We start from the raw sequence: 27235 nt of genomic DNA on the forward strand, positions 1-27235 counted from the left end.
AGGAGAGGTGGTGTTTTCATTCTAGACGTTTTTTTCCAGTCCGGGTCGGGTTTGGGACTTGAGCTGTACTGGTCCAGGGATCAGGAAGCCGCTACAGCTCAGCTTAATGCCCTCAGCTCTCAGGAGCGGCCAGCAGCCTCTCGACAGGACTGGAGGTGACCGGAGGAAAGGATGACACTGGGTTGCTAGTGGCAGCAGAGTAGACCTACATGCTGTAAGGATATATCGGTGTTGGTTTGCTGAATGCCTGTCTCTGCCATGAAATGGAAGTCCTGCAAGGGCAGGACTTGTGTCTTTCTTCACTGTTTGTTTTCCAGCACCTAGAACCCAGCTTACACGTAACAGGTCCTCACTAAAGACTTGCTGAATGAACAAATGAATTGAGAACATATGAACGAATGAGCTTCCTCCTTGGAGAACTCTGATCACCAGCTGCTTCATTAACAGTCACCCTGACCTGCCAGGAATGAAGTGTCTGCTGGTTCCCGTATTAACTGTTTAGGGGCAAGAAAGGCAAAGAAGGAGCAAAACTAGATAGGGAGAACATTTTCTCCAAAAACAGAGCATAAAGGAAGAGAAGAAATGTACAAGGGGGAGAATTTTTAGCAGTAAATACAGGACACTCCCCACCTCCCCAAGAGCAAGAGCAAAAACAAAGCAGAAAGAGGCTCACAGCACCAAGGCTCAAGCAAGAAAGTTTGGTCCTTCCCCTCAGAGGGGGAGGAGCCTGGGTGCTCAGTGGGGCCCATCACTGGAGCCCTACTGGCACCACCCTCAGGATTTGGGTAACAACTGTGAAAGCTTAATGACTTTTATTATGCTAAACAGAGCCTATTCCCTCTGTTCAGACTTGATGGAGAAATCAAAAGCTTCACAGATAAACAAAAGTAAAAATTCAGCACCACAAAACCAGCTTTACAACAAATGTTACAGGAACTTCTCTAGTCATTAAATCGTAAGAAAAGAGAACAAAAAGAAGAAAGAGAGAAAAAAAATCTACAAAAGATTGCTTTGGTAGCTCGGGGTCTTTCATGGTTCCATATAAATTTTGGAATTGCTTGTTCTAGTTCTGTGGAGAATGTCGTGAGCATTTTGACAGGGACTGCACTGGATCTGTAGATTGCTTTGGGTAGTAAGGCCATTTTGATGATGTTGATTCTTCCAATCCAGAAGCACAAGGTATCTTTCCATTTCCTTGCATCACCTTCAATTTCCTTCATCAGTGTTCTATAGTTTTCTGAGTGTAGGTAACCTCCTTGGTTAAGTTTATTTCTAGGTATTTTCTTGTTCTTGATGTAATGGGAATGTTTATGCCAGTTATAAAATTCTGGTTTTTGAAGTGAAAAAAAAAAGTGAATGAAGGGCCATAAATGGCAAAATACCCTTCTTTCTTATGGGTGAGTTGTATTCCATTACTTATATATGCTGCATCTTTTTTATCCATTCATCTATTGATGTGCACTTAGGATACTTCCATATCTTGGCAATTATAAATAATGTTGCTGTTAATTGTAGGGTGTAAGTATCTTTTTGAATTAATTCTTATTTTGTGGTTGGCTTTATTCCTTTGATAACTATGTAAGTTAAAAAGCTACGTTCTTAGAAACAATGAACAGTATGTATATGTAAATGAAAAATATATGGGCAGTATATTGTGTATATGTGTTTACATACAATATATTGTATATGTGCAGTCAAATTGTAGCAATTCTACCTAACAAAACTGAAAAATGAAAACAAAAAAGAGCCTATTGTCCAGTGCCTCAACCCCACTGCCTCCCTGTCACATGACCCTTACTACTTCATGAGGTCACTCCTGGATGTGACCACAATTTACTCTCTGGGTTATAGGATTTCTGAATGATTCTAATCCCTGTGTATGTATATGATCTGTTTTCTACAATAATCATGTAGCTTGTTCTTTTCTTTTATTAATTTATTTTTATCATTATTATTTTTTAATGGCGGTACTGGGGATTGAACCCAGGACCTCATGCATGCTAAGCACTCATTCTACTACTGAGCTGTACCCAACCCCCCCAAGCTCGTTCTTTTCTTAACCAGTATAATTAACCTCTCTATTCTCTAGCTTAAATCTTCCTCCCTGTCACTGTCCCCTGTTGGGCCTTGCTCAGCCCCAGGGCCACACAGACCTGCCTGCTTTCTCTGTCCTGTGACAGACTGTCAGAGATCTGCACCCCATTACCAGCTGCCAGGTCAAAGATCCCCCAGTTCCTTTGGTGGCCCCTCCCAGGACCCTGTACCCAGATCAGACTTCTCCAAACACTGTCCCTCTTTGGGTAGGGGTTCAGACCATGCACAGTCCTTCAGGAGAGGATCAAGAGACCTTGCTCTTGGTGGCCTTCTGTCACCTAGCTTGAGTGACAGCACATCCCTGACTGATCAACAGCACAGCATTTCTAGCCACCTGCAGTTTGACTGTCAAGGACCACAGATTGGCCAAAGTATCATGTCTAACTTGTCCAAAGGCTCCAGGCCCAGAGGGGTCCATTGAAGCCTGGGGCTTCTCTGGGGCCAGAGCTTACCTTTTGAGCCTTTAGCTCCTTGGTGAGCATCAGAACCTGCTGCTCCAAGGCCAATACTTTCTCCTGGGCGGTTCGGTTCCGTATGAGCCCTTCGGTGAACAGTGGGAAGGTACTGCTCTGGAGTTTGGCTTTTTGAATGAGATTGGTGCTCAGAAAGGACTTGGGAGGCTTCAGAGAATCTGCTGAGTCCTTCCCTGCTCAAGAGGAAAAACACAGAGGTTATGATCGGCAGCCTCAGTAGTTCTCAAACTTGGGCTTGCTACAGAAGCACCTAGAAGGCTTAGTAAAATGCAGACTGGGGACTCTGCTCCCAGAGCTTTCCATGCCATAGGCCTAGGGCGGGGCTTGAGAATTCGCATTTTTAAACATTCCTAGGTGATGCTGATACAGCTTGTCCAGAGATCATACTTTGAGAACCACTGCACTGTGTAAACATGGTTTACCTTGTGCTGGCCAGATCATTCAGCCCATCCTCTAAACTTGGATCCCAACCTACATGGCCTATCTCGTAATACCCTGCTGGGGTCTGCCAGGTGGCCATCTCCTCGGGCACAGGCCCAGGCAGGGTGTCTTTTTTCTTATTTCAGGCTCCCACCTCTACCCTCTGGTGATTTTCAGAGCACATGGATCTGTCCTTCGATAGGAGCACAAAATACCTATACTCTGCATTATCGCCCCAGTGAGAAAACTCTCACTGATTCTTACTTCATGCTAAATTAGGAGACATATTTCCCACAGCTGAACATCTCAAGGCCGTATCCTTTTATTTCCCCCAGAGCCTGAGACAGCAAACAACAGCCCAGGCCAAATCTGCCGGTAGCCTGCTTTTGTAAATAAAGTTTTACTGGAACACAGTCATACCATTTGTTGTGCAATGTCTGTACTTCTTTCACTCCACAAGGGCAGAGTTGAGTACGTGCAACAGAGACCATATGGCCTACAATGCCTCTGTTTATCTGGCTCTTTACAGACAGTGTTTGCTGACCAGTGCTAAATTTTATCCTTAAATCAAAGCCAATATCCGAGAATCACTCACTCAGACTGCCTTGTCCTGCCCTGCCCCCAGCTTTAGGGCTCTGCCATCAGCCTGCATCCAGGGACATGTAATGGCCCGACTATATGGTCAAGGGACCTTGAGAATTTTGATCACACAGATCATACACATCATGTTCATTATGAGGCTCCAACAGGAGAAATTCTCCCCAGTCCTCAGTGCCAGAAAAATCTTTGCCTCTTCCAAGAAAATACATGTTTAATCTCATGGAGCTGGAAATAATCTAAACACATGCATTTCCCTCTTTGCCTTAGCTGCTGAGAAGCTCAGAGCCACATCTGCTGCCCACCTTTGGTACACTGTAGGATTTTTTTCTTGATCTTATCTAAATTTCCTAACCCAAAATACTCATTTATGTTCCCCCTGATATACATTTTAGTAAGTTATACCCAATCATTTGGGACTAAGATGTTAAGAATAAGGATGTGGTATGAGATTCTAGGGGAGGGGACAGGCAGGGCTTGCAGGATGAGCTGAATCACTTAGCAACTTTCTTCTGAGGACCAGGCCAAGGACCAACCAAATAGTCTTGAACAGATAAAGAACTACTCTCGTAGGTGACAAAAATCAGAAACTCCTTGGCCTTGTTGAGCACAAGATCAGGTCTTGTTCCAAACTTAAAAGAAATCCGGTTGAGCAGGTACAAAGCAGCCTGCAGAGCTCAGAGGAATGCGATGCTGCTTTCTCTTTCCTGCCATAGGGTCTAAGAGAGCTGGGAGGCTCCCTGAAGCCCTGCTGCCCTCTAATAACACTACCATCCACCAGCCCTGAGGGCAGGCAGCGTAAGATCACCCTGCTCAACTTGCAGTTGGGGAAAACGAGGCCTACGACAGTGGTTTCCAATCAGTGCCCCGGGATTTCGTGGGAGCACCTCAAGTGCTGACTGGGCAGGGAAGAGGGTGGGCCCGGAGGAGCTTAGGGGGAGCCCGACTCCCACTCCTGCCTCCACTCGGCTTTTATCTGCTTTGTGTTTCAGATTTTGTTTATGGGCACAAAGTTTCATGGCAATAAAGATGTAGTTTGAAAAGTCACTGACTTAGAAAACGAGGCTTCAGGTTAGCAGTATGGGACTGGACTGCTTGGCCTGAATTGTATTCTGTTACTCACTGTGCAGCTGTGAGCGAGTCACCCCACACGTCCGTCCCCAGTTCCCTCATTTATTAAATGACGAGAACAGCAGTATGTACTGCTCAGGTTGTAAGGATTAAACAGGTTAATGCTGGTAAAGCACTTAGTGGACAAAACTTGAAAAGGTTGTGCTGAGTGAGAGGCACCAATCACAAAGGACCACATACTGTAGATTCCATTTACATGAAATGTCCACAATAGGCAAATCTATAGAGGCAGCAGGTAGATTTAGTGGTTGCCTGTAGTTAGAAGGGGGTGGAGATTGGGATTGAGGGCTGAGGGGTACAGGGTTTCTTTTGCGGGTAATAAAAATGTTTGAAAATTGATTACAGGGATGGTTGTACAGAATATACTGAAAGCCGCTGAACTGTATGCTTCAAAGGAGTGAACTGCATGGTATGTGAATTACATCTTAAAGAAACTGTTACCAAAAAAAAAAAAAAAAAAAACAACTTAGAGTTGCTCTAGCAAAAAGTGCCACTATATACAAGTGCTAGTTGTATTATTTTTATTGATTTGATATAGTACTGACTTTCTCTTGCACTGTTGATTGTGATCTGTGGGGCCTCTCCAGGCACTGCTCCAAAGGGGTGCTTTTTCTAGAGTCACCTCTACCCAGCACCGGGGGCCTCTCTGCCCTAAGACCCCTCTGTACTACATTAGCCCGTTTTCTCCCAGCTGTTTCTAAGTTAAAATATGTTCTAAGGGCATCAATGCCAATTTCAGAGACGTCAAACCCCCTGATGTTGTGGGTCACCCACATTTCGTGAAAGAAATAATAAAGTGCCACATCATAACTGGGATGAACGCCATGAGGTTGTCTGTTCTGCCTCTTCAGTCAGATCTGATTTTAATTATCCCAGAAAAGCATTTTTATATCCTTTCCTTATAAATTAACAAAAAAAAAGTAAGAAAGTAAAAGTGAGAGAGATTTTCATTATTACTTCCAGAATCACTGCTTGGTGTTTCAGTTTGGGAGGATGAAAAGACTTCTGAAAATGGATGGTGGTGATGGTTGCACACAATTGTGGATGTACTTAATGCCACTGAACTACACACCTAATATTGGTTAAAGTGGTAAGTTTTAAGTTATGTATTGTTATCACCCCCCAAAAAAGAATCATTGCTACTAGACCCATGGAAGCCCAGGAGGAGAGGAGGAGTGACCTGGAGAGTTCCACCTTTGACACACAAAAGCATGAATGCTGGTTTTCGGGGAGGAGAGAGGGCACACACTCAGTCTCTGAAGGCAGCTCGGACCTGGGCAGAGGCTCACCTGGGGTTCCGGGGTCAGGGGATGAGGGCTGCTCCTCCCTCTGGGGTTCCTCGCTCAGTGGGGAATCTTCTCCTGGGGGAGCGTGGCCTGTTCCTTGGGTCTGCTTGTTGCTCCGGATGTTATGCATCGTGTTTCTGAAAGGAAAACGGAGGATCCTGAGGCTGACAGCCCTGCCATCCTGCTCAATGCCCTCCCCACTGGCGCTGCTGGTGCTTGGGCCGCATCCTCATCCCTAGTCACGGCCCGATCAGTCCGATGCATCCCACCTGAGCCACTCCTGTCACCCTCACCCTCTCCTTTTCATTTTCTCATTGTACATATCACCTTCCATACACAATATTCCTTGTAAACAATATAAGCTTGACTCCTCTGCCTCCAACCCCACTGCTGGAGCATAAGCTCCATGAGAGCGGGGATGTTTGTCTGTTTTGTTCACTGAAAACCTCTGAATGCCTAGAACAGTGCCTGAAGCATAGAGGGCACTTACTACATATGTGTTGAATGAATGTTGGATGGACTTGCCAAACTAACTTCCTGAAACCTTCATCCAGTCTTATAACTACCTGGCTCAAAAACCATCAGTGGCTCCCTATTTCTGCTGAGAAAAGTTCCAAACCTCTCCTGGCCTCCATCTCCCCTTGCTTTCTTTCCCTGCTCAAATCTGTTCTCTCTGTAGCCTCCACTGATCACCTCACAGGCCCCAAGGAGCTTACTGCACTTCAGGAATGGGCCACCCTTTGACCAAGTACTTGTCTAGGCTGAGTAATGGCATCTTCTCTTCAAGAGCTGGGCACCCACCTATCAGCATGCCTGCTGGTACGCAGTGCAGGCTCAACAGATGTTTGCTCTGCAGGAAGGAGCCAGGTAGCACCAAAGGCTGGCCTGGCACCGCAGACCATGGAGAGATTCATAATGAGACAGATGAAAAGGCAGTCTGACTGAGTTTATACACCCTTAGTAAAAGGATAAAAGTAGACATATTCTTAAATTAATAACAAGAAAGAAAAAAATGACAAAAGAGTCCAGGAAGTCAGAGTTTTTCAAACAGCAGGTTGTGACCCACTGGTAGACTGAAAAATCAGTTTCGCATCATGACTAGTTTTTAAAAATTGGAACAGAAGATACCAGAATGCACCCCACTCAGGAAGGGTTAAAATTTTGTGAATTATATATATGTGGACTGAGCCACAAAATAAAATGTTTTTCTTACTGTGGTCATGGTCAAAAGTTTGAAAACGACTGCACGAGGAGGTCACTTACTTAAAGGGCAGCAATAGCATGGTCAAACAACAAGAGGATACCAAGGTCTGCAGACTGTGATGGAGCCCTGGCTTTGCTCCATGGTCCCTACGGTCCATGCAAACATCTGGCAATATGGTGGGCAAACTACTCTAAAAAACCCTTGCTCCACAAACACCTAGATGATAGATAAATGCAAAACGTATTTTTAAAATATTTAGCTGAATTCCCAGAAAAAGGAAGGGATCAAACACAAAAAACGAGGTGAAATTCAAGTGGGAAGTAAAGAGGAAGATGAATGTGGAGACTAAATTACTGCTGGGCAAATATTCACGCCTTCCCCTCCACCTCCACAGGAGACTACTTCCCCCTCCTCCTCTTGACTTCAGGCATGGCCATGTGACTGGCTTTGGCTGAAGGGTTGTTGGTAGATATGATGTTAAACACAGGTTTAAAATGTGCTTGCATGTAGGGCTTGCCCTCTTGAAGAACATGCCTCAGCGGCTTGTCCATGGAAAGTGAGAAATATGTGTAGACCTAGATTTTCCCAATGGCTTGGAGCCAGGACCAGGGGAACCCAGCTTGTATCGGTTAAACCCGGATGTGCCGGAAATAAATGTGTATTATTATATGACGCTGAATTCTGAAGTGTTTGTTTGCAGAATTATCATTTTGAAAGTTGGCTAGGACGTGAGTTTGTCCAAGGATCAACTGGTTTTTTTTTTTTAATTGAAATGTAATTGATGTATAACGTGATATTAGTTTCCAGTGTACAACATACTGATTCAATGCATGAATGTATTGCAAAAGGGTCACCACAGTAAGTCTAGTTAACATCCCTCACCACACATAGTTACTTTTTCTTTTCCCTGTGATCAGAAATAAACTGTTGATACCAGAAACCTAGAGCCTTGGTTGCAAAGGAGGAAAGAAAACAAGGTTTTGGACCCATACAAAATATGGAGTTAAAACTGAAATTCTTACATAAAGCTGGGATTCCTGAAGGTCCATGTCCTTTGTGAAAAGGTGAATTAAAAAAAAAAGCCTGCTGGCAAAATTGATACAAGGAGTACAGGTGAAGGCTCTGGGTGTTCAAAACGTTCTCTTTATGTGGTTTTGGTTTCAGAACAATATTGGCCTAATTGAGTAAGTTGGGAAGTGTTCCCTGCTCTTTTTGCAGGGGGAGGGCTGGAGTTTGTAAAGAATTGGTATTAATTCTTCTGTAAATGTTTGGTAGAACTCACCAGTGAATTTATCTGGTCCTAGGTTTTTGTTTGTGTGTGTTCATGGTATTCCCTTATAAACCTTTTTATTTCTGTAAGGTTGGTAGTAATGTCCCTTCTTTTGTTCCTGACTTTGGTCATTTGAATCTGTTTTTTCTGGTCTTTCAAGGTAAAAGTTTGTCAATTTCGTTCACCTTTTCAAAGAACTATCATTCAATCTTAAACTTACTTTTAAAGCAAAATCCAGTTTTTTGGTATAGCTGGGTCCAGAATAGGAAAATAATGAAACTATACTTTAACGGAAAGTACAGCCGACTGATGGAAGGTAAAATTAATCAATTAAATTAAGAACACAGAAGAAAGTAGATGTCAGGACTCCCAACACCTGACCTTGAATAAAGAGCCCTGACTCCTTGGGCTAGTCATTTATTTTTCCTAGTTCTTACATTACCCATTTAAAAATAAAAGAGTGGTGGCCATATTAGTATGAATGATGACCATGAGGGGCACCATGCTGAGCCCATCACATGACCTTCACACACCATAAGCCACATGAGTTGGTGAGAACTCAGGGGCACGTCACTATAGCCAGAGGCACTGGCTGGGTGGGGTGAGCGTCACTGCTGCCCACACTTCCCCTTGTCCAGTGGGTGCAGGAGACAAGGGCAACCCTGGCCTTATGGGGGCTGTCAGCAGCCAGGGCACTTGCAACACTGCCTCGCATTTCTGTGGGTTATTACAAGTAACTGATCCTCAGGAACTTCCTTCCTTCTTGATCTCTGCATGTTCTCTGTTCCACTTCTGCTGTTTGTGGTGATCATTATGCAGAAACCTGGCTTAATCTTAGGGAGACCATCCTAGACACACACTGGCTGGGTGGCTGGACTTCTCAGGTCCCTTCTGCCACAGCAGGCTCCCCATGCACTGAGGTCCCTCCAGCTCTGCCTGAGGGAAGATCCCCTACAGGGCATCCACCTTGTCTGTTCACACTGGGGGCTCAACCACACCCCATACCCCCCAAGTCTCTCTCTCTCCAGCTCAGCTCTCTCTCCTGTGTTCCAGGCTGTTCCACCCACTGTGGGGTAGTTCCACCTCCAGCCAGTAGGCCCTAAAGGACACTCATCATATTTTCCCTGAAACCTGCTTCTCTCCTGGGAAGAGCATCACTACTCTGCTAGTTACCCAAGCAAATTCAAACGCTGAAGCCAACAGAGGGAAACGCTATGCCTGGTTCACACAGAGCCAGGGGTCTCTAATCCAAGTCCAGTTAACAATCTATTCTGCCTCTAAGGGGTCCCAGTTTGTCTGAAGTCTACACAGAAAGTGAGCACCCAAACAGGATCAGGATTGAGAATAGTCTGAATTCCAAAAGCTTCCATTCCTTCAATTAGAGCAACAATAATAGCAACAGACAATATTGCAGTGTTTACTGATCCCCAAGCAGCTATAAAGCAGTTTACATGCATTAACCCATTTACCACACACACACACACACACACATCTTGTAAGCCAAGCACTGTTGTGCTTACATTTATTGACAATTTAAGTGAAGCACAGAGAAATCAAACAACTTGCCAAGGGCAGCACTGCCCATAAATGGTGGGGCCAGGATACAAATCCAGGCACTGCTAACTTTTTATAAACTATTTAAAACAAAGCCTGCCAGTGGGAAATCGTATATATCATACAGTATTAAATGAAAAAGAAACTGAGATGTGATCAATATACAATAAATTACACATTAAAAGTGAATAATTTGATGTTTGACATATGTAGACATTTAGTGAAGTCATCATCCCATTATGTTGATATGATCTCAATTATGCATATATGAATATAGAAAATTCGGGGAAAGAGATATAGCACATGCTAAGAATGCCTGTCCGGGTGATAGGACTATGGTAACTGTAAATGCATACCTTTCTAGGTGTTCCTAATCTCCTACAAAGAACATGCAGTACTTCAAAAATCAGAACAACAAATGTAATATTTTAAAGTCATGATGTGATGAATTGAAAATAAAGCTCCTAACCCTCTACCCAGGCCCAACTCCCTGCAAGGGAATCACGCCTGATCACTGTAAGCGCCAAAGAAGGGGCTGCTTGCAGCTTGGCCAGCCCCTCAGCTCCACGGGCACTTACTGTATCTCAGTTCCCAGGTGCTTGAGGGAAATATTCTGAAGAGCCAAGGGCATGGTAGGGACTGGCTGGGAGGCAGCTGCTAGGCCCACAAGTCCAGGGGGCGTTTTCACAGGACACAGGAACTCCTCCAGCTCCGCCTCCTCTTGCTCTGGGGAACAAAGGAAAGGGAAGTCACCCACTGGGTCACTGCACTTGCAAAGACTAGACAGGTGGGTGCTACGGGCTCAGGTCTGCCTGGGAGCAGGCAGGAGTCTGTGAGCTGTACGGGCAAGCCTTCCTTCCAGGTTAACACCAAAGAGGCAGGCTTTTCTCCAAATGTGCTGCAACCAGTAAAATGATGCATTTTGCTGAGACAGCCTTCCTGGAAACCCCCTTAAAAGTTTGCAGAATTGCGGATATTTCTACATCTGAGAATCCATCCTAAAGAAGTTGCCCTAAATGCAGACAAAGCTTTAATGGGCCAAGAGGTTCATCCTGGTACTGTTTAGCCTCAAACTGGAACTAGCGTAAAGATCTAGGGAAAGGTTAAATATATCATGATGCTTTTCACACAATGGAATATTACTCAACCATTAAAACAATGCTAATGAAGAATGCTTAAGTATGGGGATGAGATATAATATGGAAAAAACCATATAACAAATTGGGATTGTAGTATGGTCTCAACTGTACAGAAAAAAAATCTCAAAGAAATACACTCTGCAATCTTAACAGTGGTCAAAACTACATGATGGGATTAGAAATAGGCAGGATATGCTCATTATAATTTATGGTTTTCCCCCTACATATTCTACAGTAAACATGAATTACTTTTAAAAACAGAAAAATAATATATCTTTACCAAAAGTAGCTGTTTATAAAAAGATTTTACAACAGGGAAAATTTCAGATCACTCTACTGAGTGCCAAAAAGCAAAGTAAGATGCTTTATATTATTATATGATCCGAAATATGTTTTAAGTAAAAGGCAGATAGGAGCTCATGACATAATGTTAACACTGGCTGTCTCTGGGTGATAGGATTATGACTACTTTTTCTTCCAGTTTTCTACATTTTCCAAGTGTTTAAACAATGATTCTCATACAGCAAGTGCTTCAAAACGTTTAATGTTAAGGGAGGTTTTGAAGCAAAGGACACACTATCAGAGGTATAAGAGAGGGAGGTGAAATATTTAGAAGTCAATTTTGAGTATTACAAAAAGTGGGAGAGAACTCAGGCCACTTATGGGATGGTACCATCTTGACCACGCGGCCCCTGAGGACAACAGGGCAGCAGACAACACCTCTCATTTGGAGCCCTCTTACTGAGAGGGTGAAAACATAGGGGTAGAGCGTATTTATTTTTGCACTACATCTGAAAAAAGGTGTGGGTGTAAAAACATAAAATACAGGCACACTTCAGAGATATTGTGGGTTCGGTTCCAGACAGATGCCACCGTAGGAAACAGAACTGATGACCCAAGGCTCTGGCCTAAGGCCTCTGGGCCCCTCTCCAGGCTAGAGAAACACTCTCAGTGAGGTGACCACAAGAAGAATTTTCAGCGGGATTAACCTGTAATTCTTTTGCCTGAGCTGTAGAGGTTGCCCTATCACCAGTAGGAAGAAATCATCACCCAACAAAAAGTGCCTGGACCAGTGGGCCACTGTTTCCCCAAAGGGCCCTGGACACATGACCAGTTGCCTCCAAAGCTGAAGGGGAGTGGGGTGGTGGTGGTGGAATGAGTCTGCAGACTAGGGTTCAAATTTCAGTGCTGCCATTTTCTTCCTGTGTGACCCTGGACAGGCCTCTTAACCTCTCTGAGCCTCTTCTGAAAAATGGGAATAACACTAACTACTTGAGATTGCTGTGAGGCTGAGAAAACAATGCATATAAACTGTGAGAACAGAGTCAGTAAGTGGTATGCATATTTTTATGACATACATTTAAAAAAGTCCTTTGTAAACTGTGTCCTACTTCGGCAACATGCTAACATTATTATAAATTTGTTGACTTCCCCTCCATCCTTTTCAGCTCTTGTGGAGACCAGTGTTTAGGTAAAGTATAAAATAAAGGTGTAAAAGCTATAGAGAACATGCCTATATTGCTCAAGGACTGTGGTAAGACACTTTTACAAGCTGATGTGTCTGTGACTCAAGGTCAGATGAGAGTCTGTTGGTTTTCGCTGCCCTGGGAGCAGGCCCCTGCTTCCTCCCAGGAAGGGTGGAGACTGGAGAGGTGGGGCAGCCTCCAGTCTAATCCTGGGTCTGCCAGTTTGCTCAAGACTCTAGAAATTTCTTTCTGGGTAGACTAGGGAAGGTTATACAGGAGCCCTGGGTCCAGGAGGGTGAAGGCAGGCTGTGGGACAAGAGAGGTTTCAGGAGAAGCCCACATCCCTGCTTCCTGCGTCTCCTCCCCAAGTGCCCCTGTCAGGAGGCTGGAGCCTGGTCATTATGGCAATCGCTCCCCTCCCCTGATGCTCACAGCACAGGCTGGCCCAGAAGAGGCTGACCGAGTGTGCTGAACTGAAGCCATTCTTCTGATTACCCAGTTCTACCGATTTCAATTCTGGATGCTCGGGAATTGTCAGGTGGAGGGCTTTTTGTTGCTTCTAGTCTGAAGCTGATCCGGCAACCATGTAAACTCAGTTTGCAGTTTCCCGCACAGCTGGGGTGCTGAGTCTCCGGCAGATGGGAGTGGAGGGTGAGCAGAGGTGCAGAAGCAAAAGCAAACAAACCCTTCCTCAAAGAAAGTCCTTACAAGCATAAAAGCCCCAGCAAGTTCTCTGAAACAATTATGGATGATTATTATAGACCCTAAAAAGAGGCACTTATCATGACAGTGACAGCGTGCAGGTATACACACAGTGACAATTTTACAGGCCAGCTCCCACGTACTGAGCTCTCACACTGTGCCTGCCATTACACTGAGGGCTTTTCTTTCCTTTCCTCATTTAACGATAAAATTCGATGTATTCACTCACACATTCACTCAGCAAATATCGACTGTGCCTGGCAGGGCAGCAGGTAGGGGAGACACAGGTGACAAAGACACAACCCTTGCCCTTCAGGGCCAGAGGGCAGAGACTGACAAGGATGCTCTAATTACAACAAAACGTGACAGGCCTTGTTGGAACCATCCGCAAAAAGTGTTGAGGGCTCATACAAGTCCAGGGGGCACAGTCCGGGAAGGCTTCCGAGAGGCGGTGGCAGAGGAGGAGGTGACAGTGGAGCTCGGCCACAGAGACTAAGCCAGAGCTCACCAGGCAGAGAGGAGCGAGCAGACATGCCTCTGGTGCTGCTGCAAGTGCGCGCCGGGGGAGCGGGCAGAGGGGAGACGAGGAAGGATGAGGCCTGAGTTTGGTGCTAAAAAGCTGGGACTGGGTCTGGGACATGGTGGGTGGCTATGGAAGCTGGGGTGGGGTGGGGAGCTCAGGTTTTCATTTGAGGAAGCACACTTGGCTGTAGTGAAGGGGATGGGTCTGAGGTGGTAGGCTGGGACACGGGGACATCAGAGAGGAGGCTGCTGTGGTTTCCAGCTAACAGTTGAGGCCTGACCCAAGGCAACAGAGGTGAGGAGGGCCTGGGTCTGAGGTGCAGGCCAGAGGGCAGACATCGCCAGCCCAGGGGACTGAATGGACTGACTATCAGAGATCTAGGAAGGAGCAAGAGGGCTCCCAGTTGCTGGGGCAACTGGGTAAATGAAGGCCATTTACTGAGGGAAGGAAAAGTGGGGAGGAGAAGGCTAAGGGCAGATGAGCTCAGTCTGCAAAGCATCCAGGTACTGGGGTCTAGGCAGCGCCCGGCCACAGGTCCTGATCTCGCCCACTGTTTCCCTGTCAACTGAGGCTGCGGTGTGTTAGAAACACTGCAGCTCTGTGCTGGGACCTCACTCTCCACACTGTCACAGGGGCAGCTCTCTGGGTTGTCTGTCCCAATTCTAAAACCTGCCAATCATAACCCTGGCTGCAGCGTGGGTGGGAGGGTATGAGCTCCTAGACTCCTCCATGCTGAGATGTTTTAGGATTTGGGATCAGGAAACTTCATTTGTGGGCCACATGGGGGTAAAGATTCTGCCTTATGGGGCCATTGATGATAAAATCATTGATTTACCCAACCCACAGCACAAAAGCATTTACCTAATAAGCGACAACAATAACTGTATTTTCTCATTAACCTTCCTTGTAGCAGCTCTGTGAGTTTCATTTCTTGAGCTCTTCCCACAGCTGTCATCATCACAATAGTAGCTGACATTTAAGCTCTGACAATAGGCCGGCATTGTTCCAACCATGTAAGGTGTATGGATTCATTTAATCCTCATAATAACCCTAAGAAGCAGGCATAGTTTACAGGAAAGGAAACTGAAGCTCAGAAGGGTTAAGCAACTTGCCCAAGGCCACACAGGATTTGGAATTGAATCTAGGCAGCTTGGCCTCAGAGCCCATATTCTTGCCCTCGATGCTGTACTGTTGCCCTAACTGATCCTGAGTCACATCCCTGGCTCTGCTTCTTTAGCAGATGGTTCCCCCCACTCACTCCCAACAGGAGAGTAAAGGCTTGGTCACCAAGAGCCCTGGGTGTGCAAGCAGGAGGCAAGCCCATTGGGTACCTAGCTCGAGGCGCAGGGCGGGCCCATTCCCAGCCAGGGCAGCGTCAGGGGTGGCGGGAGGTGCAGGTGGGCTGTTGTGGAACTCCCAGCGCTTCATCTGCAGCTGCTGCAGCCAGTACAGCATCGCTTGCTTGGTGGCGGCCTGAGAAGCACAAGGGTTAGTTGGCAAGGCCCTGTGCCTGCATGGTGGCACTGGGTGTGGGACGCAGGGAGGTCATGGGAGGCTTGGCAACTCTCTCCTTCCCAGGGGAAAAGAAACTGTCACTGCGGATGGGTGCCCACCTCTGAAACACCACCTGCTTCTTTGCCACAGAAGATACTCAGGCTCTGATCTCCCCACTCAGAGGTTCCTTAGCCTTTCTGGGCCTCAGTTTTGTCATCTGTACTATGGTGATGATAACCCTCATTTCCTAAGGTGGTTATGAGGGTGAAATGAGGTAAGGAAAGTAAAGTGTCCAGCACAGTTCCTGACACACAGCAGGTGCTCAAAATCTGCTCACTGGATAAAGGAACTTGGAGATGCTAAGAGAGAGGGAGAGGGCTTTGAAATTCTGACCCGGCTGGGGCTCTGGTAGCATCACTGTGTTCCCGTGTGGCATCTCAACGTCCTAGCTGACCTTGTGGAATGGGGAGAATCCCTCCTGTTAGAGGGAGGCACTGAAATCATGGATATGATTGGGACCTGAAAAGCCATCCACACACTACAACAACTACAGTGCACCCTCCAGGCAGCCCACATAGGGTATGGTTGACATCGCCCATTAGTCTCCCAGCACTAGATGGTCCAAATGCCGACTCTCACATCCATTACATTGCCGGGTCCTCCACTGGGGAGGCAGGGCAGGAGTGATCAGGCCCCTTCCACAGATGGAGAAACTAAGGCTCTGGAGTCTTCTACGCAGGTGGTGGTAGAGCTGGTCCCAAAACCTGGGTCTCCCACCTCTAGGCCAGAGATTTGTTAATTTACGGCCAGGAGATTGTGGCTCACACAGAGAAGGCCTGGGATCAGCTGGGCCATAGAGGCTGGGCAGCTCACTGCAGGTGGATTGGGAGCCTCACAGAGCTGCCCTCAATCAGAACAATGAGAACAGCAGAAGCTATGGGTGACCAGGGCAAGCCTCTCTCTCATGATGACCACAGGTGAGGTGTGCACGAGCTCATGAAAGAGGCCTTCAGCCTGTTGCGGAGGTATCGAGTCACATAAAACCATGCCCACCATTCTTCTCTTTCTATATACTTTTCGCAAGAGATCTCAGCCCTGCCCAGGGTTTCACCATGACCTTGTGTGACAAGCCCCAGTCCATACCCAAACACCCTATTTTATTGATTAATTGGACAGGTGTATATTGAGCATCTACTATACATGTCAGGGACTGTGGCAGGCATGGGAGACACCGTGGTAAGCCAACACACATGGCCCCTATCCTCTTGGAACTTAAGAGTCTACAGGGGGCAACAGATGCCTGCATGTCCTATGGACTCCTCATCCTGGGTTCCCTCATATCAGTGACTGGCCTGACCATGCAGTCAGCCAGTTGCACAAGGCAGCTCTGACTCCTCCCGCACATCCCGAGCCACCCCTATTTGTCTCCCTTCCCACTGCCACAGCTCTCGCTCAGCCATCATTCTCTCCTGACCACCTCCTGATGGACCACAGCTGGGCCACAGCCTTACCTTCTCCTAATTTGTTCTCTACCCAATAGCCAGACAACTTTCTCAACATTCTAATCTCGCAGTGCTTCCTTGCTTAAAGCTCTGACAATTTCCCACAGCCCGTAAGACAAAATCCAAGCTCTCTGGCCAACCTCATGAATGGCCTGCCCTCAGGCTTCTGCTCTCCCACTCTGACTTGTGGGCCCCTCTATATCCCAGGCTTCTGGGATTTGCCTGGACATTCCAGGCTGTTTTCCTGTTTTTGCTCATGGGGGTCTCTTGGCCTGGAATATCCTTCTTTCTCTTGTCTGCTTGTAGAAAACTGATTTCCTTTTTCAAGTCTCAACCTGTCATCGCCCGTTTCCTCCTCCTCCTTTCTGGATAGCCCCACCTACTCAGTGGAAGAGACCCCTCCTGTCACGATGTCTTTCTGGTACCAACTTATCATAGTGTCTCTATAAAACAGTTTACTCGCATGCCAGTCTCCCTGTTGGTCTCTCTCACCAGGACTTAAGCTGTTTGAACACCAGGGAGCTGGTCTGATTTGGCTCCACATCCCAGTGCCTAACAGTGCTAGACACACACAGGGGTCAATGGAATAGTAAACGGCATATGTTGGAGACCGTGTAGACAGCATTCAACGTGTGGGAGGAAAGACATGACCCATAAGCCACATTACCCCTAAAACGCCTGCCTTCCTGGCATGGAATTCCTGATTTGCATTATTTTTTGCAGATTCCCCCAGCCTGGTCACATACAGGGGAACTAAAGTTGTGGGCTCAACAGATGCCCAGTTGGCTGGAGGTGAGGGTGGAGATGTGGGAAGATGGGGTGGGGTGGTGCGAGGGTGGGTGGAGACTGGACCGGAAGACAGTCTCCTGGCACACCCGTCTCTGATGAATGTGAATCCTAGAACTCTTAGCCCACATCTGTCTTTCCAGTTAAGTTCTGGGGCCCTCCCTCTTGACATGACATGAACTTTCTGACCTTGCTTCCATTGCTATGTGTCTTCATTCAACAAATGTTTATTGAGCCACTATGTGACAGGCTGTATTCAAGGTGCTGAGATTAATTTAACAACTTGTAGGTGCCTGTGATGTGCTAGGTGCTTACACACCTTGTTTTAAATCTCACAAACTGTTTAGGTACAATGAGGTTAACTTGCTCAGAGTCACACAGCTAGTAAGTAGCTGATGTAGAATTTGATCACAAGCATGTCTGACTTCAAAAGCACATGGCCTTCACATTGTTTCAGGTTTTCTCAGGTAAATATGACGATAAAACAAAACCTACTGGTGAGAAAACAGGTTTCGGCATGCCTTGATGAACAATGTGGGTTCATCGGTGAAACCTAAGTGTTTATCTCCAAATCTCTGCCAGAGTTTTCTCAGCATTCTCTCCCCTTGGCCACAACATCAAGAAAAGTGATTCAGAATCCGGGCCTTGAGAGAAGATTGCAAACCTCACATCTCGACTGTAGTTTTAGCCCCAAGTAAGAAAGTTAAGAGTAACTGCATTGTTAGCCACGCCCAAAAGTAAAAGTTCTGATACGGTACTGAGAAGTAGAAAAACTATGGGATACACCATTTTTTAGTTGCATGACCTCGGACCAGTCACTTCACCTCTTTAGAAGTTTCTTGATCCGTAATATGGGTCCATCATCCCTGCCTTTGTTGTGGGAACTCAATTAGGAAATGGATGTGAATGCACTTTGGAAAATACAAAACTCTGAGCACCCAGGGTTCACTGGAGTGCTCAGGGTCGGTGATCGTTGTTCCAGTAAGTTTCCTGTGACCACCCACCTGCGCCTGGCCGTGCCTTGGGATCTCACCCCAGCTGAAAAGGAAAAAAGCTGTCCCATTTACCTTCAAAGTAATAATCCGGCTGGGAGTCTTGATTTCGAAAGTCCCTTCCTCAGCGTCTGCCTTGCAGTCAAAGACTGCACTGGAGACGTCGATGCTGTCCAAGGGATTGGCATCCTGTGCGGTCCGCGAATAATACAGGTGACATTTCCTCTCGTCGTAGAAGAACCAGCGGGATTTCCAGCCCCGGATGGGCCCTTTGCCGCCAAACTTACTTAGATATCCACAAAGTTTCTTAGGAGTTGTCTCCAGGGGCCGGGCGCAGCCCTCCGGCTCCTCGGGAGGCAACACCTCGCGGCCCTTGGCCGAGCCGGTAGGCTCTTCGGACCTGGGGGCGGAGGAGCTAGACTCCGCAGGGTTCTCCTCGGCGCCCTCCATCGCTGATAGGGACCACCGAGGGACTGGAGGTCAGCAGCCGAACTCCGGTCAAATCTCGGAGACCGAGGGGAAATCTTTTAAGAGGGCGCTTTCTGGATGGGGCGGGGCCAGTGGTGACCCGCCCCCAGGAGACGACGGAGGGACACGGCTGGCTGCTGTGAGTGCACCTAATTGATCAAAACCCCAGGAGGGGCGGCTGGTCACGCCCATCGGAACCCCTCTGCAGCCAGCCCACGCCCCGACACGCCCTCTACCGGCTCCTCCCACTCCGCCTACTTCCGGCTATCCTTCGCGTCTATCCGCCATGTTTACTGAGGGCAGTTGCGGCGTGAGGGGGTCTTCAGGTTGAAGGCGTCGTGTTCCTGAGCTAGGTTAACCTGCAGAAAAGAAGCTGGAAGTGACGCCCGGCCTCGACTACACTGCTCCGGTAACTCGCGCAATAACGTAGAAGGATAGCTCCTTCTCGCGCCTTACGGGCCTCCCGCCTTTTCTTCTCAGGTGCCGCGCAGGTCACGGTCGGACGGCGCACCGCGCTGCCATTGGCTAAAAGGGACGCCCGGCTCGGTGCCACCACTTCCGGCGACGCACACGGCGCGCGTGGCTCGTGGGGTCTGTTGCTTTAGCGCCCCAGTGAGTCGCAGGTGACTGTGGTGGTCTCCTCTCCCTCGGTCCCAGCTCCCACTTGACTCTTTCCCGGGCTGCTCGCCTTATATAGGGCCCAGTGCCTGGGGCGGGGTTGGGCTCAGTAAATTTTGTAAACCAACAAATACACCCAGGCTGACAGGTTCGCTCAGCTTCCTGCCCAATTCTACCTTTTGTCCTTAAGTTTCTCCTTCTTCCTTCTTAAGGCGCATTCTGTGGAGCCCATTTCTGGGCTCCACAGGGATTTTTAGGGGCTTCAGGCTTCTCTAGCCCTTCCTTAGCTCCTTTATCTTTCGCTTCTCCCCATCTGCCTTCCTTAAGAAAAATCTTCCTTGTTTTCTTCGGGGCAAGTTATGCTCATGAGACTGAGATTGCCTTAGCCAGTAATTTAACACAGGTTCACTGCTGGAATTATAATTATAAATGATGTTACCGACCAGGGTTCTTAGCCTTAATCAATATAAATTGATAACAGGCCAGAGGAGAAATTCAGGCAAGGTTTTAGTGGGACTCTTGCCGCAGCATGAGGAAGCAGTAACAAGTAACAGGTTCCCTTACTCGCTCCCTGAGGGGGTGGGGGAACTGGTCCCTTAAATAAGGCGAGGGTAGGGGCGGGTCCAGGGGTTGGGCTGCAGGGGTGGCTTAGGTGGTCTGCCCACCCCCTTGGTGGTGCTGTGTGCAGGGATTATATGCAGTTATCTTGCTTCTGCTCTGGGGACCCTACTATTGCTCCGGATAGTTCAGAAGAGGCAGTTGGGTTTTTGGTCTTTTAATATCTTATTGCTCATAACTTGCCCCAACTGTGCATGCATACGGTTATTTTTAGTCCTTTATAGTTTCTTTGTATCCTGTTTATCCTGGTACAAGCTTTGCAGCCCAGGGTCCCAGGCAAACCCTATTCCCGACCACCTCCATGCTTAGGGAATTAGGGAGGGGCACGGTGTACAGGCCCCAGCTGCAGTGGTGGGTGTCAGGAACCTGGCCACTGGAATTTTCATTGGCCCATTAAAACCTTTCTGGCTTTGGTTTCCTCATCTGTAGAATAGTGATTATAATTCCTACCCAGGACATCCCACTGAATACCAAGACCTAAAAAGGTAATGATGGAAAAATTTTTGTCTTGGTGCCCCTAATCTGCAGTAATATCAGTACGCTCAGGGTTGCTCCAGAGGGAAAAAAAAAGGTTTAAGTTTTAGGTTTAGGGGCAGTAGAGGGAAATTCCTGTTAATCTAGATGCACTAATTGCTAAATATCCTAATGGATGTACTTTTGGTTACATCAAAATATAGTCAACATCCCTCACAACCCTCCCCTCTTTACCTGCAGGCGCCTAGCGTTGGCTGCAAAGCAAGAGGTTGTCAGATAGCGACACCTTGTGGCCTTTGTGGTGTACTGCCGTTAGGTATATCGGGTCTTGTCAAAGGGAAACTGATTTTCTTTCAACAAAGTCATGAATTTCTCTGTGTTCCATATAAGGGTTTATTATATGCACTAGAAAATATTATGCCTTAAGTTATTTGAGCTACCTTCTATGTTGAATTTTTTCCTTTTCTTACTATGGGACAGTGTTATTTCTCTTACTGAGAAAGGAGTGCAATCTTATTGAGAAAACATTTTTAAAAATTTAGGTTTTCTGGTCAGCAAAACATCATCATATAATTTCTAACATCTATTTTTGAGTAATATCATTTTCAATTGAAAATAAGCCCAAAGAATTAATGTTTTTTGACAAATAAGATTTTTTAATTGAAGTGTAGTCAGTTTATAATGTGTCAATTTCTGGTGTACAGCATCATGTTTTAGTTATACATGTACATACACGTATTCTTTTTCATGTTCTTTTTCATTTTAGTTACTACAGTGTATTGAATATAGTTTGCTGTGTAGAAAGTTGTTGTTTATCTGTTTTGTATATAGTAGTTAGTATCTGCAAATCTCAGACTTCCAATTTATCCCTTCCCAACTCCTTCCCTGCCAGTAGCCATAAGTTTGTTTTCTATGTCTGTGAGTCTTTTTGTGTTTTGTGAGTAATTTCATTTGTGTTATTTTTTTTTTTAGATATCATATGGTTTTTTTTTTTTCTCTTTCTGGCTTACTTCACTTAGTATGACGATCTCCAGGTCCATCCATGTTGCTGCAAATGGCATTATTTTATTCTTTTTTATGGCTGAGTAGTATCCATTGTATAAATATACCATTGGGTTGTTTCTGCCCATTTTAAAACTGGGTTGTTTGGGGTTTTTTTTGATATTGAGTTGTATGAGTTCTTTGTATATTTGTTGTTATACAAATATTGTTATTATAAATTGTCTGCAAATAATACTTATTGTTATTATAAATTGTCTGCAAATATCTTCTCGCATTCAGTGGGCAGCCTTTTCGTTTTATGATAGTTTCCTTTACTGCAAAAGCTTTTTAGTTTGATGTGGTCCCATTTGTTTATATTTGCTTTTGTTTCCCTTGCCTAAGGAGGCATTCGCAAAAAATGTTACTAAGACCAATGTCAAAGAGTGTACTGCCTGTTTTCTTCTAGAAGTTTTATGGTTTCTGGTCTTATATTTAAGTCTTTAATCTATTTTGGCTTTATTTTTGTGGATGGTGTGAGAAAGTAGTCCAGTTTGATTCTTTTGCATGTAGCTGTCCACTTTTCCCAAGTACATAGTTTTAAGGGAGTGAGGTTCATTTAAACACACGAGTCATTTGCAAATAGGATTCTCATTGACAGCTTTCCTATAAAATGTTGGAAAGAGAGAAACAGTGTTTACTTTTGCATGTATACTTCATAATATCACATCATCTCAGAGGTCACAGTACACTGCCCCACTAGCTTGCAGGGTCACAAAACATATGTCAACTCTGACAGTAACATTTTGCATGGCTGAACATAAAGGAAATTCAGTTCCACATGTAAAGCACATGTTTCACAATGTTTAGTTATAGAATCTTGAAAGAAATGACCCGACATAGCAGACATTGAATAGTTTTATTTTATATTCCATTTTGAATTCTGAATGTGAACCAGATTCTGCAAAAGAGTTTTAGTTCCAGGGAAATTTTCTTTTTTAATTGTTGTGTATTTTAAAGACTCAAATAACAGGAGAATATTTGTAGTTTAACTTTCACATATTTGTAAGCCAGAAAGATGAAATTTTAGACTTCTGTGTTTTTTTGTTTTTGGTATGCTTAGCAAGAAATGTGGCCACATCATTTAATGGGTAGGGAGAAGAAATTCCCTTCAGAAATTGTCAGATCTTGGTGGCACCTTCATCATTTCTCCTCTAGTGTCTCTGGAGTTAGATTGTCTGGATTTAAATTCTGGCTCCATCATCACTAGATGTGTGATCTTGGACAAGTTACTTTAACTCTCTGTGCCTGAGTTTTTTCATCTGTATAACTGAGGTTAATCGTAATACCTGTCCCGTAGTGTTATTACATAATCATGTGAGATAAACCACTGAAGTGCTCACACAGTGTCTGGCCCATGGAAAGCATTTAATAAGTGTTGGCTGCTAATATTAGTATCAGTTCTCAGAATCCTAGGTTCTTTGAGCGAGTAGGGCCTCCTAACTTTCTTCTGATCCAGGTCATTGCCAAACTCTCTTGTTTTCACTCCAGGCTAGCAGACAAGACAGTTTCTCTGTTTATTGCTGATTTCATTAAATAACAGGAGGCTCTGAACTCTTCTAAAAGGGAGTCAACTAGATAGTAATGTTCCTTCAAAGAGGAATAATGTCCCTTTAAAAATGTAAAATGGCTGCTGTTCTGGAGGTGGTGTGGGTGGCTTCATGATCCACCAGTCCATGTGTACCCCAGGGGCTGCCTTTCTCCTTTCCATTGGATTATTGGGAGCCTCACTCCAGGGCCAGGTGCAGATGACCTTTTGGTGATTTCCTGTGCTGCTCACGTGCCCTGCAGATCTTCAGGGAGCACAGGGAGAGAGGGAGAATTGAGAAGAACACAGCTGTATGCCACTGTCCCAGATGAAGGTTGAGAGTTATAGAATACAGCGGAAGTCACCCACTCACGTGCCTGCAGAGAGAAAGCTGGTAATAATATACGTGTGTTAGGTGGGCTGGGTATAAGGGAAAACCCCACAGTACAAGCAGAATGATGAATGTCAGGGGACACTTGGCCTCGATGTTGGGTATAGCGGTGGGGTGGTGGCCATGGTGGGGTGATCTGCAGGACGTATGACCTACGGAGTGGGGCACCTCTGCTCAGCTCTGTTCTGGTTTTCAAGAGAAACCAGAAATACAGGCTTTATTTAAATAATAGTAATATTAATACTGCTACTACTAATAGGGCACTTTATAGGCAAACCTTGTACTCACAAGAGCAGGCACATCTGTTTACCCCATATGACATGCATGCTGTCAGTTTGCAACCTCCGAAACAATGGTCTTGGGCGTTAATCCATTCCAGCCTCTCTTCAGCCTCCCTGTTTGAACTCTTCCAGAGATAGGGTGGCTACTTCCTCATGAGGTGTTCTGTTCATTGTGTGAACTGTTAGGCTTGCTGAGCCAGAACTGTCTCCTTGAACCTGCTGCAGTTTGTCCTCCTTTGTCCCTTTGGAGAGATGAGGAGGAAGACACATCTTTTATATTAGGTGGCTTCCCTTGGGAGGTAGTAGTTGTCATGCTGTGCTTTCCCACTGCTCCCAAATCTTCCTTCAGCTGTGTCCCCATGACACGATTTCTAGGCTTGTCACTGTCTGGTTCCCCCTCCTCCAGAACTGCTCCTTCAGAAGCCTTATGACTAGAACAGGACTATGAGGGCAGGGTTGCACATGCAGATACCTTGTAACTTTCATCTCCAAGAGGCCAAGCAAATGACATCTGCCCTGCCAAGTCATGTCTTCCCCCTTGGAGATATACTTTGGGTAGATCAGAGAATGGGGAAAAGAAAGATCTCACTTTGCAAAGCCATGTGCAAAAGTAGGATTTTACCCCGGAAGGAGTTTCCTTGAAGGTGATGGGTGTGATTCTTGCAGATGATCCCTTTGTGTTTGTCCTGGGACCTCGGGATGCTCTGAGGATAGTAAATACAGACGCCTGCTCCGGAAGCTCAGCCTTCTTCTTCCTCCTCAGCCTGCCCCACAGGTGGACCACCCCTCAGCCTCTCTTAAGATGGCTAAACCCCACCCCCACCGCCCAACATTCCTGTGTCCACTCAACCCATGAGAAACCCATGTCTCCTGTCAAGTCACTCTGTGAGAGTACTGCTGGCCACCCCTGGCCCTTCTTGCCCTCAGCAGGGCCCCTTTCTTTGGCCCCTTTCTCCATATCCCTGCAGCACCAGCCCGGGGCTTTGGGCAGTCCAGTGTTTCTGAAGTTTTCAGATAAAAGGTGTTACCAGTCCCTTACTTGGCGAAGGGGAGAGGGTATGTGTGAATACTTCAGGTACCTCTGACCTTATAGGGGAGGAGAACTTGTCTGGTGCACCCCCTGCTACCCAGGGGATGGGAAAGAGATGGGTTTTGCTCCATGAACTCTACTCACTTGCCTTGTCTAATTTTGACCAACAATGCCCACCCTCACCACCCTCTAGGCTGTAAGTACAGGGTCAGGGGTGATTAGTGAGTGAAGGTGGATGTTGTAGGGTTCTTTTGCGGAAATCATGTGAAATCATAACTCCCTGCAGGCCTCCATTGAGATAACAGCCTCACATCTGCTGGCCGTTTGATCTCAGAATGGAGGCTCTAAAAGCAAATCCAGAAATGCTGGTAACATTCCACTGGGCTTTCCCACTACTGAGTTAGAATCTACTTCCAAGTAGCCTTCTGTGCAAACAGTGGGAAGAGGGTGGCCTGGATTTTCTCCCCTTCCCAAACAGTGCAAATGCTTGAACTTTCAGGAGTGTGCATGAGACACTTTCTCTAGCTTCCAGAAATGGTCTAGGTAGAACTGTCACACAGATTTCCCCCTGTTGGGTGGGCCATTGTAGCAAGGAACTGGGCAAGGGAAGGAGTTCAGTATGTGGGCTTCTGACACTGCCCTCATCCCAGAATTTCCCTCCCCCTCCCCCCTCCTTCTCTCCCAACCTTTTCTCCTTTTCTTCTCAGCCCATTGTCTCAACAGTTTATCTGTAATCTCTTGTCTCATAGAAACCAGGTCTTACTAGTTTTTCTTGAAACTGCAGAGCAGATAAGATTTGATATTTACTTGTTTCCTGAGGGAAATCTTTTCCCAAAGTACTTCAGTCTTGGCCTGTTGTTTATCTTTATGCTGCAGAATCTTCATAGCCTCACACGTTGATTTTTTTTTCCTGCCGAGGAGAAGGCGTATTGTATTGAGGTATAACCACATGTGATTATATCTATATGTGTGTGTGTGGTTTTGTACACATGTTCACACACATGTGTGATTATATATATGTGTGCATGTATGTGTATATATATGTGTGTGTGTATATATATATAATATCACATCGTAAGTGTACAGTTCAAAGAATTTTCACGAAGAGAAGACAGCGCTGTAACCAGTGCTCAGACCAAGAACCAGAACATTACAAGCACTCAAGAGCCCTTCTCTAACCATCTTCCCCACGACGCGTCCCCACCAAGGGTCACCACTACTCTGGTATCTAAGAGGTTAGTTTTGCTGGTTTTTGAACTTTGTATCAGTGGAATCTTAGAGTATGTCCTCTTTCATGTCTGGCTTCTTCCACTTCATATGTTTGTTAGGTTCACTTTTACTGTCACATGTAGGGTTGTTTCCTCTGGTTCTGCTGTATTCTACTCTGTGAATATACTGCATCACATTTTTTTCTGTTCTACTGAAGATAGCATTTGGGTAATTCCGGTTTTGGCCAGCCTGGTCATTTCTGAGCAGTGACTGTCATATCCAGGGCTGGCATTTCTCCACAGAAGGGTGAGCATCTTCTACCTTGCTTGCCCTGCCCTGGGATGCTGGCAGAGTCCTGCCAGATCTTGGAGGCCTGAGTGCTCAGGGGCGGGGTGGGCGGATCTGGGCAGTGGGCAGCTTGGGCAGAGTTTGTCTCTGTATAGCTTCTTCCATGTTGTTGGCTTACCTGCACCTCAGAGCAGTGAGGGTTTCCCCCTGCTCACACTGCCCAGGGCCAGAGATGCTCAGGCCAGGGGTTTAGAGCCTCAGGGGATGATGTGAATGAATCTGAGATAGGCAGACCTATAAAATTTTAAAAGATTGTGTTTTCATTTCAAAATCATCTAAAACAAATTAGGCATATTCTCAGTCATCTGAATCCAGCTACTTCTAATGAGGCAGTTTAAGGAAGTATACACAAAGGGGGTGTGTTCCGGCATCAGACTGCCTGTGTGCAAATTCCCACTCCCCATCCCAGCTGTGTGACCCAGGACAGCACTCACGCTCTGTGCCTGAGGGCCTTGAGCTATAAAAGGGTGGCAGTAATCTTACTGTGGGGTCCCTGTGAGATCCGAATGAGATTATGCCTGCAGAGAACCTTACCAAGGGCTTAGTGAGCATCAGCCCTTGGTCACCATTAGACTCGTGTTTATTATCTGGGTGGCCCC

General features: G+C 46.1%; 1 protein-coding gene and 1 long non-coding RNA gene across 9 annotated transcripts in view; one reads left to right on the forward strand and one right to left on the reverse strand.

Moving 5' to 3' along the window:
• Positions 1-19389, reverse strand: part of TBC1D2 (TBC1 domain family member 2) — a 45602-nt gene extending 26213 nt beyond the window's left edge. The window contains exons 1-5 of one of the 3 annotated variants that reach the window (XM_010952925.3): positions 18709-19389; positions 15191-15332; positions 10608-10755; positions 6005-6138; positions 2547-2740 (exon numbers count right to left, since the gene is read on the reverse strand). In XM_010952925.3, coding sequence (XP_010951227.2) covers positions 2547-2740; positions 6005-6138; positions 10608-10755; positions 15191-15332; positions 18709-19083 — 993 coding nt within the window. In that variant the 5' untranslated portion in view covers positions 19084-19389. The remainder of the gene's footprint in view (positions 1-2546; positions 2741-6004; positions 6139-10607; positions 10756-15190; positions 15333-18708) is intronic. The other 2 variants (XM_045515231.2, XM_010952926.3) reach the window with 2 other exon arrangements.
• Positions 19376-27235, forward strand: part of LOC105067385 (uncharacterized) — a 43037-nt gene continuing 35177 nt past the window's right edge. For all 6 annotated transcript variants that reach the window (XR_006724230.2, XR_006724231.2, XR_012506441.1 and 3 more), the window contains exon 1: positions 19376-19510. This is a non-coding gene — a long non-coding RNA (uncharacterized LOC105067385). The remainder of the gene's footprint in view (positions 19511-27235) is intronic.

Source organism: Camelus bactrianus, chromosome 4, assembly GCF_048773025.1.
Source record: "Camelus bactrianus isolate YW-2024 breed Bactrian camel chromosome 4, ASM4877302v1, whole genome shotgun sequence".
NCBI classification, from domain to species: domain Eukaryota; kingdom Metazoa; phylum Chordata; class Mammalia; order Artiodactyla; family Camelidae; genus Camelus; species Camelus bactrianus.